Here is a 15,449-nt window from a genome sequence, read left to right as displayed (position 1 = left end):
TCTCCTCTCAGCATCCCTCTGCCCGTTTGCTCACAGAAGCGTGAAGTGGTAAGGGTGCGTGTTTTTCTCAGTGTGTCTTCGTGCGCTCGCGCGTGCGCCCGTGTTCGTGTGTGCTGGGGTGGCGGAAGACGAGGGGGTCGGATGGGAATGTTATGAAAATAGGCCATAGTCCTCCTGGAGGATGAAGATGAGGATGATGCTACACACTATACTGGGTTGTGTGTTGCCAACAAACGGCCAAAGGCGAGGCTCTGCTTGCCCCACGACTGTTTCAAGCGAGAGTGCCTGAGTAGAGTGAAGCTCTTCTGCTGCTGCATCCTGACAAAAGATATAAACACACTAGCCAAGCTTTTCTTAACAAGGACTGGTTGGTATCCAATAATAAATCGGGAACATGCCGGGTGCTGACAAATTGCATTAGTCTGCGTGTGCCTGCAGAACCTTCTCACCTAATCTAATAAATCAGCAGAAACTCACTGATCGGACACGGTTGCTTAAAAACATGACTCCAGAGGCCATTGACATTGTGCGGTTGGGTGTTAACTGGCCTCGTGGTCGCAGCAACTGTTAACACAACACACATAACACACAGAGGCGGCTGGGCGAAGGGCGGAGGGCACCTGCTGTGTCTATCAACCTCTAAAGGAATCCCATTGGATTATCCACAGGAAAAATCATTAACCCAAAGCTTGGGCACTTCGTTAGAGATATGTCACCAGATAGAGATAGAGAGACTGAGTTAGAGATAGCCCGGCCCGAAGTATGGCCTACTTTTTCCAAATTTTAATCCGGACCTATTTGCTTCAGCTAATATTAAGGGTCAGTTCTGTTATTGACCCCAAAACCATGTTCGACTTGGCCAGTGTTTCCAAAAACGTCCCTCAAGTACCCCTAGACAGTTTTGTTCCCACTCCTGAACTACAGCAGCTAGACCTAATTAAACAAATTAACTAAGCTAAAAGCCCGAGATTAGTTGATTCGTGGTGGACTATCTGCAGTGGATCAAAACAGATGGAACTGGCTATACCTCAGGATAGGTTAGGGAAATACTGCCCTGGCCCAGGCTATAACTTATTTATAAAACATCCTAGCTGAATGTCTTAGTAGGGGAGTGTTGAAATGACGTCATTCTTAGTCTGCAGGGGGAATAGCCTGGCTGTCAGTCTCGTGGGCTCAGCCGAAGCAAGCAAGTAAACAAAGGAACTAAGATTACCATAAGCCAATCTTTATCCGCCTGATAGCAAACCAAGCTATTACACTGGTGCTTGTTTTGATACATTTGTGTTAGAATTGTATATGACTCTGTGGCATGGAACATGTCAAGCAAACCCAGAGCATACCCCTTTTAAAGTAACTTAAAACCAGGGGAGCGTTCGGGAGGAAGCGTTTTGGAACGTTCATATAGAAATAGGCGATGTAGCAAAACATCCTCTATGACATACATGAGAATAAGCAATCACTTCGTTTCTGGGATATTTATGGAATTTTAATTTCCAACTTTAGATAACGTTTGGCGACTAAACATGGCCCGGTCAGGTCTCCCTGCCTGTGCATACCGCGTGGTCCACACTAGACCATTTCTAAAATCCCATCCATACACGTGCGCTTAAAATAATGGAATAGTAAAAACTAGGAATTCAGCTGTTTCGTTGCATTTCTGGGCACCTCCCGTAGTTGTACAATCGTTTAGGATTCATATATTGAGGTTGAATACCGCACCTTGCGTTCACGTTGGCTGTTCTCTCTCTCTTTCTGTGGCTCTGCATAACTCTGCCAGCCCCTCGCGCGCCACAACGAGGCTGTGCGGTGGTGGGAGACACGGCGTTGAATTACACAGGTCACGGAAAAAAACGAGACTCGGAGACTGTGTGGGGATATGTTCGCGAAGGAAACCTGCCGAGATTGAAATGCGCCTGAGATTTATCTTTGAGACCTTCTGAATGCTCATACAGCGAAAGAGATGCCGGGTTGGAAGAAGAATATCCCTGCCTGTCTTCAGGCTGACCAAGAAGGAGGTAGGAACCTGCTATGGCTTTTTAGGCTCCATAGCTAGCCCTATACCTTTTTTTCCCCAGCCATACATATTCTCACAGTATTTCTGAGCCTTCTGTGGGGTGGTGGGTCGGCGAAGCAGAACAATAAATAAGTGAAAGTTCCGGCGCAAAACCATTTTTTGCTGTTTTATGCAATTAGGTTTTGTTTGTTAGATTGTTCGGAGTACTAACAGGCTACAGTTGTAGCCGCGCTCGTTCATTCACCAACATGTAGCAAGCCGGTGTCAACTTTTCTTTTTAGTTCTTACTTTGCTTTAGCCAGTGGTGTAGTCTTGGTGTTCGAGGCTCTTCAGTAGCTTTGCACTTGTTCTCCCAGCTGCTGTAACTTACGTTAACACACATGCCGGTGCTATTTCTATTATGTGCCAATATAATACTGTTTAGACTATTTCCCTACTGTAGGCTATGTGGTTTGCACCGACACATGGATATGCCCGCGTGATCTCCCTGCGATATAAGCTAATGAATGAGCATCTGTGGGCTATAGTCTAGTTCTGTCCACCTTGGGCTTTTCAGCTTCCGGATCTCAATGTTTGTCTTTTAAATGAAGGGATGAAAATGATCATGTTTCATACAATTGAGTAGCCCTCCCTACTCAATATCTTGGTCCCAGTAGTAGCATAGTCTGTAGCCTATTAGCCCATAGGTGTGCGGTACACTTACGGAGAGTAGCGCATAAATCCCAATGACCAGCAGATTTATTTGAACATCGAAGAACAAGCTCTCCCTCTTTCTCCCTCTCTTTCTCTCCCTCGCTGGCTCTCCTGTACGGTTTTCCAAGCATTCTTAATCCACATGTGAAGCCAGCATAAACCTGTCATCCGCAGCACGTATGCTATATGCCTAGTGTTTTACGGAATAAATATGCAACGCTAGGTTTGTATGAATCCTCTGTCATTACACTGTCGCCGGAGGCTGGGCATATTATGAATCGCGGTTTACCATTGCCATCATCATTTTCCATCAGGGTTTGGCCGTCTTTCATGACCACATCACTGGCTTACGATTTACTCCGTTCGAGTCTTATATAGTGAGATGTCATCGTTGATGCATTCTGCGTTGTGTTTACACACGCACATGCACATGCAATACACTGCTGATGTATATATTAACATATGTTAATCTTATGATAACACATGGTAATGGATTCCGTCAACACGTTATTAGCAGACGTATATTTCTGACCTGTGTGTATGGTCAACCTAGGACCGTACTGAATCGAGTGCAGTTTGACAGACACCAATTAAATTCTAATGTTTCAGCTCTCTTGGGATAAAGTGCAGCATTACACCATCTTAACTGAACCCCTATAATACATTAATTGGACAGACATTGAAAATAAATAAGGATAATCTCCCAACAGAATCTTAATCATAACCCTTGAATACAATTATCAGTCTCTTGGGTTTTCAATTTTTTATTGCATTGAAAACTGAACAAATGTTGTTGTGAACAGCATGAGTTCACATATACACTACCGTTCAAAAGTTTGGGGTCACACAGAATTGTCCTTGTTTTCAAAATATTGTCCATTAAAATAACATAACATCAGAAATACATTGCAGACATTGTTAATGTTGTACAGGCATCCAGAGGCCCATTATCAGCTCCCATCCATCCTGTGTTCCAATGGCACGGTGCATTTGATAATCCAAATTTATTATTTTTAAGTTTTGCAATTTCGTTAGCACCACTGAAAACTGTTCTGCTGATTAAAGAAGCATTTTAACTGGCCTTTAGACTAGTTGAGTAGCTATAGCATCTGCAGTTGTGGGTTCAATTTACAGGCACAAAATGGCCAGAAACAATGAACTTTCTTCTGAAACTCATCACTCTATTGAAGCTATTCCATGCATGAAATAAACTGAATTTCTTGTACAATGCTGTGTACTATTCCCTTCACAGAACAGCACAAACTGGCTCTAACTAGAATAGAAAGTGGAGTGTGAGGCCCTGGTGCACAAAGAAGCAAGTAGACAAATACATTAGAGTGTCTAGTTTGAGAAACCGATGCCTCACATGTCCTCAATTTGCATCTTCATTAAATAATACCATAAAAATACCAGTCTCAATGGTCAACAGTGAAGACGCGACTCCGAGATGCTAGCCTTCTATGCAGAGTTGTAAATAAAAAGCTATATCCCAGACTGGCCAATAAAAAGGAAATATTACTATTTGCAAAATAACAAAGACACTGGACAGAGGAAGATTAGAATTGTTTTTATGGACAGACAAATCTAAGTTTTAGGTGTTTGGATCAACAAGAACATTTGTGAGATGCAGACCAAATTAAAATATTCTGGAGGAATGCCATCTGTCAAGCATGGTAGTGGCAATGTGATCTGTGTGTTCTGGAGGTGCTTTGGTGGTGGTGAAGTGTGAGATTTGTACAGGGATCTTGAAGAAGGAAGGCTATCACTCCATTTTGCAATGCCATGCCCTGTGGACGGTGCTTGACTGGAGCCAATATCCTCCAACAAGACAATGACCCAAAGCCCAGCTCCAAACTATTCAAGAACTATTTAGGGAAGAAGCAGTCAGGTGGTACTCTGTCTACAATGGAGTGACCTGCACAGTCCCCGGATCTCAACCCTACTGAGCTGTTGTGGGAGCAGCTTGACCGTATGCTACGTAAGAAGTGCCCATCAAGTGCCCACCAATCCAACTTGTGGGAGGTGCTTCTCGAAGCATGGGGTGAAATCTCTACTGATTACCTCAACAAACTGACAACTAGAATGCCAAAGGTCTGCAAGGCTGTAATTACTGCAAATGGAGGATTCTTTGATGAAAGCAGTGTTTGGAGGACACAATAATTATTTCAATTAAAAATAATTATTTCTAACCTTGTCAATGACTGAATATCCCATTCATTTAGGTATATTTCTTATTCAAACCAATTTCATGTACGTTATCATGGAAAGGAAGGACATTTCTAGACAAACCTTTGAACGGTAATGTACATGTGGTACCTTTCTTTGAAAGTTACCCTATCCTATCCACTATTAAGCTGTAGACGTAATTAATTTCAGGGCATTCCGATACATTGATCAAGTGTTTTGTAATATTGATTAAATGTTTCATGGTCTTCGAGTCCTGAAATGATTGGCTCACTCATCTGTAGGTAGAGGCACATACATACACAGACACACCAGAAGTTTATAATTCACTCTGACTTTTCACTGTGCTTGACTAAGCTTGGCTCGTACCGCACCGTTGTGCAGTGTTTCCAAAAGATCAATGTGTTCAGGTTCAGAAATATTCTCTCCCTGAGAAAAACAAATACGCATAGTGTGCCCTTCAGGTCTCAGATCTATTCACATACTATGTGTTGGGGCTACAGTAGAACTAGAAATCCAAGCAAAGCCTGGGTTTAGCCCATACAGGCACCACGTCAAGGCAACTGATAATCTAGAACCAAACATATACAAGCACTACATCAAGCCAGTTGATAATCTAGAACCAAACATATACAAGCACTACATCAAGCCAGTTGATAATCTAGAACCAAACATATACAAGCACTACATCAAGCCAGTTGATAATCTAGAACCAAACATATACAAGCACTACATCAAGCCAGTTGATAATCTAGAACCAAACATATACAAGCACTACATCAATCCAGTTGATAATCTAGAACCAAACATATACAAGCACTACATCAAGCCAGTTGATAATCTAGAACCAAACATATACAAGCACTACATCAAGCCAGTTGATAATCTAGAACCAAACATATACAAGCACTACATCAAGCCAGTTGATAATCTAGAACCAAACATATACAAGCACTACATCAAGCCAGTTGATAATCTAGAACCAAACATATACAAGCACTACATCAAGCCAGTTGATAATCTAGAACCAAACATATACAAGCACTACATCAAGCCAGTTGATAAACCAGAACCAAACATATACAAGCACTACATCAAGCCAGTTGATAATCCAGAACCAAACATATACAAGCACTACATCAAGCCAGTTGATAATCTAGAACCAAACATATAAAAGTACTAGATCAAGGTGGGGACAGTACGATGTTTGTGTTCCTGTCATAGCTGGCCTAACGGGGACAGTGGTACACATCAACCACGATTCCTTGATGGAACAGATTAACATCACGCTATCTCCACGTGAACACCGAACAGGCAACAACACCTCTGTCTTTCTGTGGAACTGTCTGTGGAACTTTACCTCGCAGCTGAGCGGTGATCAGACTCCGCTAACTCGCCAAGGTGTTCATTAACTAGCTATGCACCTCACAAGTAGTCTGACCAATGAGGTTTGACATAAATATTTGGTCGTCTTTATTGAATGGGACAGTTCGTGGCCATGTGTGTTAGACGTGTGACTCCAATTGAATTGTGGGTGATATTAACCCTGCGAGTGAGCGAAGTTGTTCACTCATCCCCCTAAGCCAACTCGAGGTCAGAGGATACAGCTTTTGTAAATTGGACGAGCACTTAAGATGGCAATCAAAACTGCATCCAGTTAAGATGGGAATTCCCCCAGGGAGAGAGAGTGGCGAGGGGGTGTGCTTAGGGGCTGTCTGCCTTGCGATTGGAGTTCAGCCACTGTTCTTGATCTTCTGCAGTGCAGTGCTGTTGAGTGTGTGTGCGTGCGCGTGCGCGCGTGTGTGTGTGTGTGTGTGCGTGTCTGTGTGCATCTCTGCGATGTGGCATGTAATTGGTTGAGGAGAATCAGGGTGTGGGGACACAGTGCCACCTCTGAGGTAACTAAACACCCAAATGTGGGAAGGAGATTCAGCATTTTGAATTCAAACTGAATCTGGCCGACCTTTCTTACTGGATTTTAAACCCCCCCCACATGTTTGTCATTTATTCTTTCTCATGAACATCCCCCCCCCCCCCCTTACCTGTCTCCTCTCCTCTGTCTCTTTTTCTTCTTTCTGTCACTCTTTCTCTTTCTTTCTGCTTCCTCATGATAGTAGACATGGTATCCAGGCCACTGAGAGTGATGAGCTGAACCTCAGTCCAGAAAGATATAGCTTATTAAAGGTCTGGTTGGTTCAAACTAGACCTCTCTTTCATTTGGCATTCTAGTGTATCGGTTTTCTCTGCACATTTTCTGAATAGCCTGTCAAATGTATGGCAACAGACTGTTCCCTGTTTTTTTTTTTTGGTGCCATTATATGATACAAAAGTCCTATCATCAAATTATTTCATCCCATGTTTGGCTGTGGACTGAATGCAATGAATGGAATGCTTTAGCAGAATGTCAGAATGAAGGCAATTCACTTCACACAATAATAATTCCTCCAAAACTGGCCTGCTATTTCAGGCTAACAAATGTATAGTGCTGTTACATCCAATTTGTTGCTTTACACAACATCTTATCACAGTACTGGATAACCATGGTTGACCGACTCCCTGATAAATGTCTGACCTTATTTCCCATCGTGAGATGGTCCATGTCTCTTCTCGTGTTCTGACTCCATTACAATTGGCCTGTAGGTTTCATTAAGTATTTGTTTGTTAGAATCATATTGTTTGTTGTTTCCAACCCAGCTACTCAAACATTTACAGTAATTAATGCTGGGATCAGTCTTATCCTGAAAGGCTCATAGGAGCAGATGACAATCTCCTTTTTCGTTATCCTAACTCCTTTTTTGTTATCTTATCTTCTGTTTCGTTAGCGTTGGACAGCTTGATGTACATTCACATTTCCGTCATGTAGAAGATGCTCTCATCCTCTACATTACGGAGTGCGTACATTTTCCAAGACGCAAAAATCTGAGGAGTCAATGTACAGCGGGTGGGATTAGAACACATTCTAACTCTGACCTATGTGTGATGGAGTCAACAGCAGATTTTTTGAACCTAGAACCCAGTTTGAATCTGGTGAAATAATCCTTTTATGCCATGGGGCAAAATACATAAATGGGAAGGTGTTTTTCTCTAATGGTACCCTATTTCTTTCTAGTGCACCACTTTTGACCAGGGCCCATATAAGCATATATGTGCCATAACAGAGTCAACCATAGTCTGTAAATTAGCTCTGCAAGTCAATAAAACAAGTTTTGCCTGTGGGCGTCATTCATTTAAGGATGCACATTTTCTCCCATTTTTCTCTCATTATAGTTTCAAAGGGCCGACAATAGTTTGCCTGAAGGTATTAACTTATTATCATTAACACCACACAACCAACCCCCCAGAAATATAATTCTATAGTCACAAAGCCCCTAGTGCAAGTAATATTGACTTGTTGCCAAGGAACTTTGGCACTGTCATCAAACTCGACACTATCAAACACATTTAGAATTTAATTATAGCCCTAACTCTCTCCATTCATTTTTTATTTTCCCTCCAGTAAGTTAGCAAGAGATTCCAAGGTCAACCTGGGCATTCAAAAATAAAACTATGAAAATAAACTGCATTCCTTATTATCAGTAAGGTCTATGTTTCTGAGTGCAGATAAAGTTATTTTACCAGTATGTCTAGGATAGCAGGCATTTTGGCTACTGTAGATGAAGTCTCAAATAAGGCATTACATTCAATGTAATCTCTGGTGGGCAGATTGTCGTGGAAAGATTAAACGTTGAGAATCTGCCAAGGCCCACAGAGAATTATGTGATTTCATGAGCAGCCGTGCTTTGGCTTGGGACTTTGTTATTGATTACTTTGACATCAGGATTGGACAAAGGCGGTGCTTTAACACGGACAGAGGTTTTAAACTTGGGCTGATGAAGATTGGGTTTTGGAGTTTTTTTAACTTTTATTTTACCAGGCAAGTATGCTAACAACATATTGTTATTCACAGCAACAACCTAGGAGCGATTAGGATGAACTGTCTTGCTCAGGGGACAGAACATCAGGGTTTTTCACCTTGTCCGCTCCGGGATTAGAACCAGTGACCTTGCATTTAATACCCGAAGGATGTTGACGACTGGTCTACCCTGCCGTCTCCCATTTCCTTATGTAAGCGCAAAGATTTTAACTTATTTTTGCACAATGCTGATCACAGTTGTTTATGGCATTTCTTCTAGAGGTAACAAAGCAAATGTAAGGTAACATGCCTTCTGCTCACCTTTTTAATCACATCCCAAATGACAGTAAATGTCTATTTTCATCAATATGTTTGCAATAAATTGTTGAATCAATACATAGAATGAAGGCAGTTCTGAAGGCAGTTCTGAAGGAGAAAGGGGGTCAAACACAGTATTAGTATGGTGTTCCTAATAATCCTTTAGGTGAGTGTACATGTTCACTGTTACTCCCCAATAGGTTACTATAGATACAATTATCAAGTGTTTCTTGTTGATAAATTATAATAGAAATCAAATGTATGATTTTGCATACAACTCGTAATGTCCACAACACTGGAATTTTCCTACAACTAGTTGTTACAAGTTGTAGTTGCTAGTAACTAGTGCATAACGCCATTGTGCTGCTTGTAATTATTTACTGTTGTAGTAATACTTTAGGTAACTTGTTACTGCTGTAGTTTTACTCTTTGTATCTTATTACAACTGTAGTTGTACTATTAGTAAGTTTTCACTACTATAGTTGTTATTTTATTAACTAGTTCTGTGGGTGTACAAGTAGTTACTACTGGTTTCTACTGTAGTTGTACTATTAGTAACTAGTTACTATTATAGTTGTGCTGTAAGTAACCTTGTAGTTTTTAGTTGACATAAAATATCAACTCAATTAAGGATGCATTCTGGGACTATTACACATTTCTAACTATATTTCTAAAATAAAATTTGTATGTGTAATATGGGGTTAATATATGCATACGTATAATCACTCACCTCATTTAGCCTTTCTATTTCAAATTTGAAAGCAAATAGTTTTAATAAATGAGATATACATAGTATGCAATTTTTGGTGACACATTTTGTCACAACAAAGTCACTTTTACAACACCGTTTCAAAATACGTTGGGACACTACTGCTTAAAATGCAAATAAAAACAGAATGCAATGATGTGCAATTCATTTATCTCTATATTTGTTTGAGAATAGTACAAAGACAACATATAACATGTTTAAACTGACAAAAGGTATTGTTTTTGGAAAAAGACATGCCCATTTTGAATTTGCTGCCAGAAACATTTTTCAGAAAAGTTGGGACATGGGCATATTTACCACTGTGTTGCATCACCTCTTCTTTTAACAATACTCTGTAAGCCTTTAGGAACTGAGGAGAAAAATTGCTGTAGTTTTTAAAGTGAAATGTTTTCCCATTCTTTCTTGATATAGGATTGTAGCTGTTCAACAGTTCAGGGTCTTCTTTGTCGTTTTCTTGGTTTTATAATGCGCCAAATGTTTTCAATGGGTGACAGGTCTTGACTGCAGGCAGGCCAGTTCAGCACCTGGATAATTTTATTACAGAGCCATGCTGTTGTAATACTTAAAGATTGTGGTTTGGCATTGTCTTGCTGAAATAAGCAAGGCCTTCCCTGAAATAGACATTGTCTGGATGGCAACATGTTTTGCTCCAAAACCTGTATAAATCATTCAGCATTAATGGTGCTTTCACAGTTGTGCAAGTCACCCATGCCATGTGCACCAATGCACCCCCATACCATAACGGATACCATAACCCCTATACCAGATGGCTTGTTATAAGCACTCTTTTTAGCCTGGAGGATTAATCAAAATGATTTCACATTTTTATTGGTCAGACCACAGGACAGTTTTCAACTTTGGCTCAGTCCATCTTAAATTAACTTGGTATTATGTAGATGATGAGATTCCGAAACGCTTTGCAATTTGATGTTGAGAAACACTATTCTAAACATGTTGCTGGCATCAAATTCAAAGTGGGCAAATATTTTCCCAATAAATAATAAAATGTCTCTGTTTCCACATTTTGGTATGTTGCCTTTATACTCTTTTCTATTGATTATAGGATTTACATTATTTGCACATCATTGCATTCTGTTTTCTTTACATTTTACACAGCGTTACAACTTTTTTGGAGTTGTGACAGCGTCAAATATTTCTTTAATATGGAGTGTTCACATCTTAACTCTGAGTATAACTCTCCAAATCTCTCCAAAGGCCTGTCCTCCGTTCCACTCTCTTCCTTTTCCGTCTCTTTCTCTCCCTCATTCAACCGTGTGATTAAAGAGGGCACCTCTGGCCAGGTCTTATTGTGTAGAATTAATTAGATTATAACCTGCAGAGGACGTCTTCAGTTCTCCTGTTAAATTCACTGGGCGGGAGGCAGCCTAGTGGTTACAGCTTTAGGACGGGAACCGAAAGGTCGCTGTTTTGAAGCTTGTGCTGACAAGGTGAAAAATATATTGTTGTGCATTTGAGCAAAGCTCTCAACCCTAATTGGGATAAGAGCGTCCACTGAATGACTGTAATGTAAATGTCTCTTTTGAATGCGTGTGGTACTTGGGGGTCTAGGTCCCCAAAGGTTATTCAGTTGAGAAGTGCAGCATTTTGGGTCAGGTTTGGTACTGTCGTTGATGGCGAGAAAAAAAAAAACAGCAGTGCAGATGGATGAGTATAGGTGGATTATGCTTAAAGCTGATATCCTTAAATGTTTTGTAAAAGACAGTACAATATGATACACATTCAAGGAAGATGCTGGTTTTCCAACGTGAATGCTGAAGAATTCTATTTTCCTCTTGGCTGAAGGATTGTTCATTGTTGTTGTATTAACAAAGGGAAGAAGGATATACATTTTTTTTGGTTTAATGTAGTCAAACAGTATTCTTTTATCTCTTTTGCATTTTTAAACAGATTTGTCCTCTGGCTCAAATATGAGTCTGTCTTAGAGGGGGAAAAAAATTCTGTCCCAAATGAACCACTATTTACTTTATAGTACACTACTTTTGGGTTCTGTTCAATTTGAGGAAAGGGGTGTCATTTTGGACACCCAAAGTATTGGAAATAGAAAATGAGATCCGAACCACTGGATTACCACTCAAGTCAAGATTTCTATCAGAAAATAATATGTCCATGCTGAATGGTTTAGAAATTTGTCAACATAGAAAGATGCAAAGTAATATAGGTTGATGTATGAATGCCAGGCTTCAGTTTTCAAATATATAAAGAAAAATAACCTTTTCAGAAACATTGTAAAAAGGAAATCTTTGTACTTTATTTTCAACATTGTAAAAAGGAAATCTTTGTATTTTATTTTCAACATTGTAAAAAGGAAATCTTTGTACTTTATTTTCAACATTGTAAAAAGGAAATCTTTGTACTTTATTTTCAAGGAAATCTTTGTATTTTGATTCGGTCTAATACTAAGACTATGAGCAAAACATTCTTCATGTCATCCACCTCAGCAATGCCAAAATAACAGTGTTTCACTCCTATCCCCATTAAAACCATTGTTGTCCAAGTCAGTTTTTTTTGTAGAAATGTTTTTGAAGGCTTTTTGTTTGCTCCATTTCAGCCAGAGCTGCTCTGCTGCCTGACTAGGCTGCCGTTCATGGCTTGAGCATGTGTGAACGTGTCTCATTGCACAAAGACAATGCAGGTAGCTGCTCTCAGTATTGGTCTACCTGGAGGCGGCGTATATAAAAATCATTGTTTTCCCTTTTACCCAGCCGTAACACTTAAAACACATGACGGCAAAAATGGGGGTGTAGAGCAGAACCATTTTCAAAATGTCATTTTTGACTCAGTTTCCACACTCCCAGCATATTGACACGCTGTTCCATCCAATAGGACGGGAACCTCCCATATCAGGACTGTGTTCACTGAGGGAGATGGTGGCTGTGTTCCTATTCGTCACTATTCCGTGACCCGGGGCAACTCACTCTGCGTAGCTGCTTCCCAAATGGCACCACGTTCCCTGTCTTGTGCACGTGTTTTGATTCGAAGAAGCGCAGGGGGTAGTGTGCTATTTGGTACCAGGCCGGTGTCCCTGCTCAGACCACTCACGTTATGATCCTCAGTGATCCCAGTCTGATATGGTGTGAGTAATGTTCACCATGACCTCCGCAGGCGGAAGCCAGCTGAAAGATGGTAGAGAGCTGTTCTAGCCGTACCTCAGGGCACAGTCTGAATGGCACAAATGCCATTTATAGGGCCCTATTTTCTATTATAGGTCACTATTTTCTATTACAGGATACTGTATTTTTCCAGGGCCCGTATTTCCTAGGTTCTTAATCACCCTGGTCTAACGTAGTCGCGACGGCTCCTGACTGTGCGGTGATCTACATTTGTGACGTGCTGAACATGCTGCTGGGCAGCGCCATGTTGGAACCACTCATCGCCCTGACCTTTTGGGGTCGTTGGGGGTCGCTGAGCAGAGAATCGGCTTCCTGATTGGAACTGCTGACATTGTTCCTCCGGGGGATTCTGGGATGTTATGTTCCATACGACGTGAGGTCGACCCGATGTGAACGGTCAACCAGGCACGACAGGCTTGTCTGGTCAGCTGTGTGCGTGTGTGTGTGTGTGTATGTGAATGTGTGTGTTTGTGTGTATATCCATGTCCGCTTAACTCCCACCTGTGGATTTGGTGGAGAAACAAATGTCCGCATCTGATATCAGAAGGTGCCGTCTGTGAATCTTTTGGCCTGTGTGTGTGTGTGTGTTTCTGAAGTATTGACATCAGCCCTCAGCATCACTGTCACTGTATGACCATGAGTAAAACATTCCACTGCATCACTCATCAGTGGCCAGTGTCACCATAGTGATTTATGATCAAGGGTGAAAGAGTAATGACTCTGCTTCCTCGAACACACACACACGTGGATAGTAAGCTGGCAGAAGAATGCCTCCGATAAAAAGACACCCGCCTCGTCTCTGGGTAACAAGCCACAGTCCGTGGGTGCCCCAAATGGTTCACTGTTCCCTTCAAAGCGTCCTACCTCTGACTGGGCGTGTAGTGGCATGCGCTTTGTAGGGGAATAGGCTGTCATTGGGGATTCTTGGGCCCTGCTCGATCAGCTACTTGAAGGCTTTGCTATCATGTTGAGAAATGAGTTTTTATTACAACATTAATTAGGGTAGATAATTGGGGCCAGAGAACATAATGGAGGACATCTAGCAATCAGAATATGAATACCAATGTGATTCATCAGTTATCTGATCTGAATACAAACTTTGATTTAGTTCAACTAAACGTTAAAACCAATGGAAAACTGTGAGCTTGCGTTCTGTAAATAAATGAGTTATCCAAACCGAATACGGACAGATTCGCGGGTTAGCTGAACTAAATGTACATGTGAACACCAATGCGATTCATTTAGTATTTTTTAGCTAAGCATAATGTGAATGAGTTACCTGAACTGAAGACCATTCAATCTAGCAAAGCCTAGCTGCTAAGCTATCTGCCTTTCCTCTTTGATTTAACATGAGCTGTGAGCGCAAGGGAGAGCATTCTCAGCCATCAAGAGTCATTTAGCCTTTTCTCTGTAGATGAAGTGGTGTAGGTGACAGTTACATTCCTTCCTTCTGTGATTTGAAGTGAGCAGTGAGGACCGAGTCAGTTCATGATTAAAGGAACATTATGTCTGAGTGGTCAGAGTAGTTGACTCTAGTGATGTGAAGAGATCTTTATTTGTATGCAAAGCCTCCCAGAGCTGATCGCAGGGCCGAGGACACATTCCGAGTCTGCAATCAAAATAGCGCCCATATTCCCCATGTAATGCTCCGCTTTGATGAAAGCCAAAAGGGCTGGCCCTGTCTCAAAGTAGTGCACTAGATGGAATGGTGTCATATGAGAGTGGGTGAAACGGTTACCGGTTTCACGATAAACCAGGGCAAAATTCCATAACTGTTAGTATTACCGTTTTCAAATTTATATTAGCATTAAAACCGTGTTTTATTACTGCCGTTTGAAAGACTCACGATAAATACTTGTCCAGCGTCAAACAACGTTAGCCATACCCTGACGCAGATGTAGCATGCAGCGTGGGTTTTGTTTTCTGTGATAACATGGCGGAAGATTTTTCCGCTTTCTAAGATGACCAAATCTGAAGTGTGGTTGTGTTTTGGGTTTTACCACAGTGTTGAGGAAAACTTAATCGAAGAGGGTCACCCTGTCTGCAGAACAAGCAAGAAAAATCACTTCAAAAAAGCATCTCTTGAGTCATTGTTACTACCACCCATTGCTTTTTAGTGAATGGAATGTAAGTTTAAATTGCTTACTTAAGGTTGTGTTCATTAAAACCTGCACTAGGGAAAACTTAACCTCTCATGACTTCATGGTGCCATCTGTAATGTTAATGTTATTATGAATGTTTATGCACACAAAACGTGCACAGTGCTGCTGATTTTATTTCTTTGTTTGTTGGTTTTCAGTATAACATTTTGTGAAATGATTTCTGTGTCTGTATCAGTACTTTAACATTTCCAGCACATTTTAACAACACCGCAATAAAACAGAAAACCTTTTAATAAAAAAAAAATATTTCATCACTATAATAACCGTGAATGTGAAATTTTCATAC

At 41.0% G+C, this 15,449-nt stretch overlaps 1 protein-coding gene across 2 annotated transcripts in view; it reads left to right on the top strand.

Annotated features, from left to right (window-relative positions):
• The first annotated feature begins 1,786 nt into the window (after positions 1 to 1,786).
• The window catches only part of grip1 (glutamate receptor interacting protein 1), a 325,906-nt gene continuing 312,243 nt past the window's right edge, over positions 1,787 to 15,449 (top strand). For both annotated transcript variants that reach the window (XM_029114786.2, XM_029114783.2), the window contains exon 1: positions 1,787 to 2,015. In XM_029114786.2, coding sequence (XP_028970619.2) covers positions 1,961 to 2,015 — 55 coding nt within the window. In that variant the 5' untranslated portion in view covers positions 1,787 to 1,960. The remainder of the gene's footprint in view (positions 2,016 to 15,449) is intronic.

The sequence above is a fragment of the Esox lucius genome, chromosome 18 (genome assembly GCF_011004845.1).
Source record: "Esox lucius isolate fEsoLuc1 chromosome 18, fEsoLuc1.pri, whole genome shotgun sequence".
Lineage (NCBI taxonomy): Eukaryota > Metazoa > Chordata > Actinopteri > Esociformes > Esocidae > Esox > Esox lucius.
The sequence above is the reverse complement of the archived record's forward strand: the minus strand, read 5'-3'. Positions and strand labels throughout refer to the sequence as shown.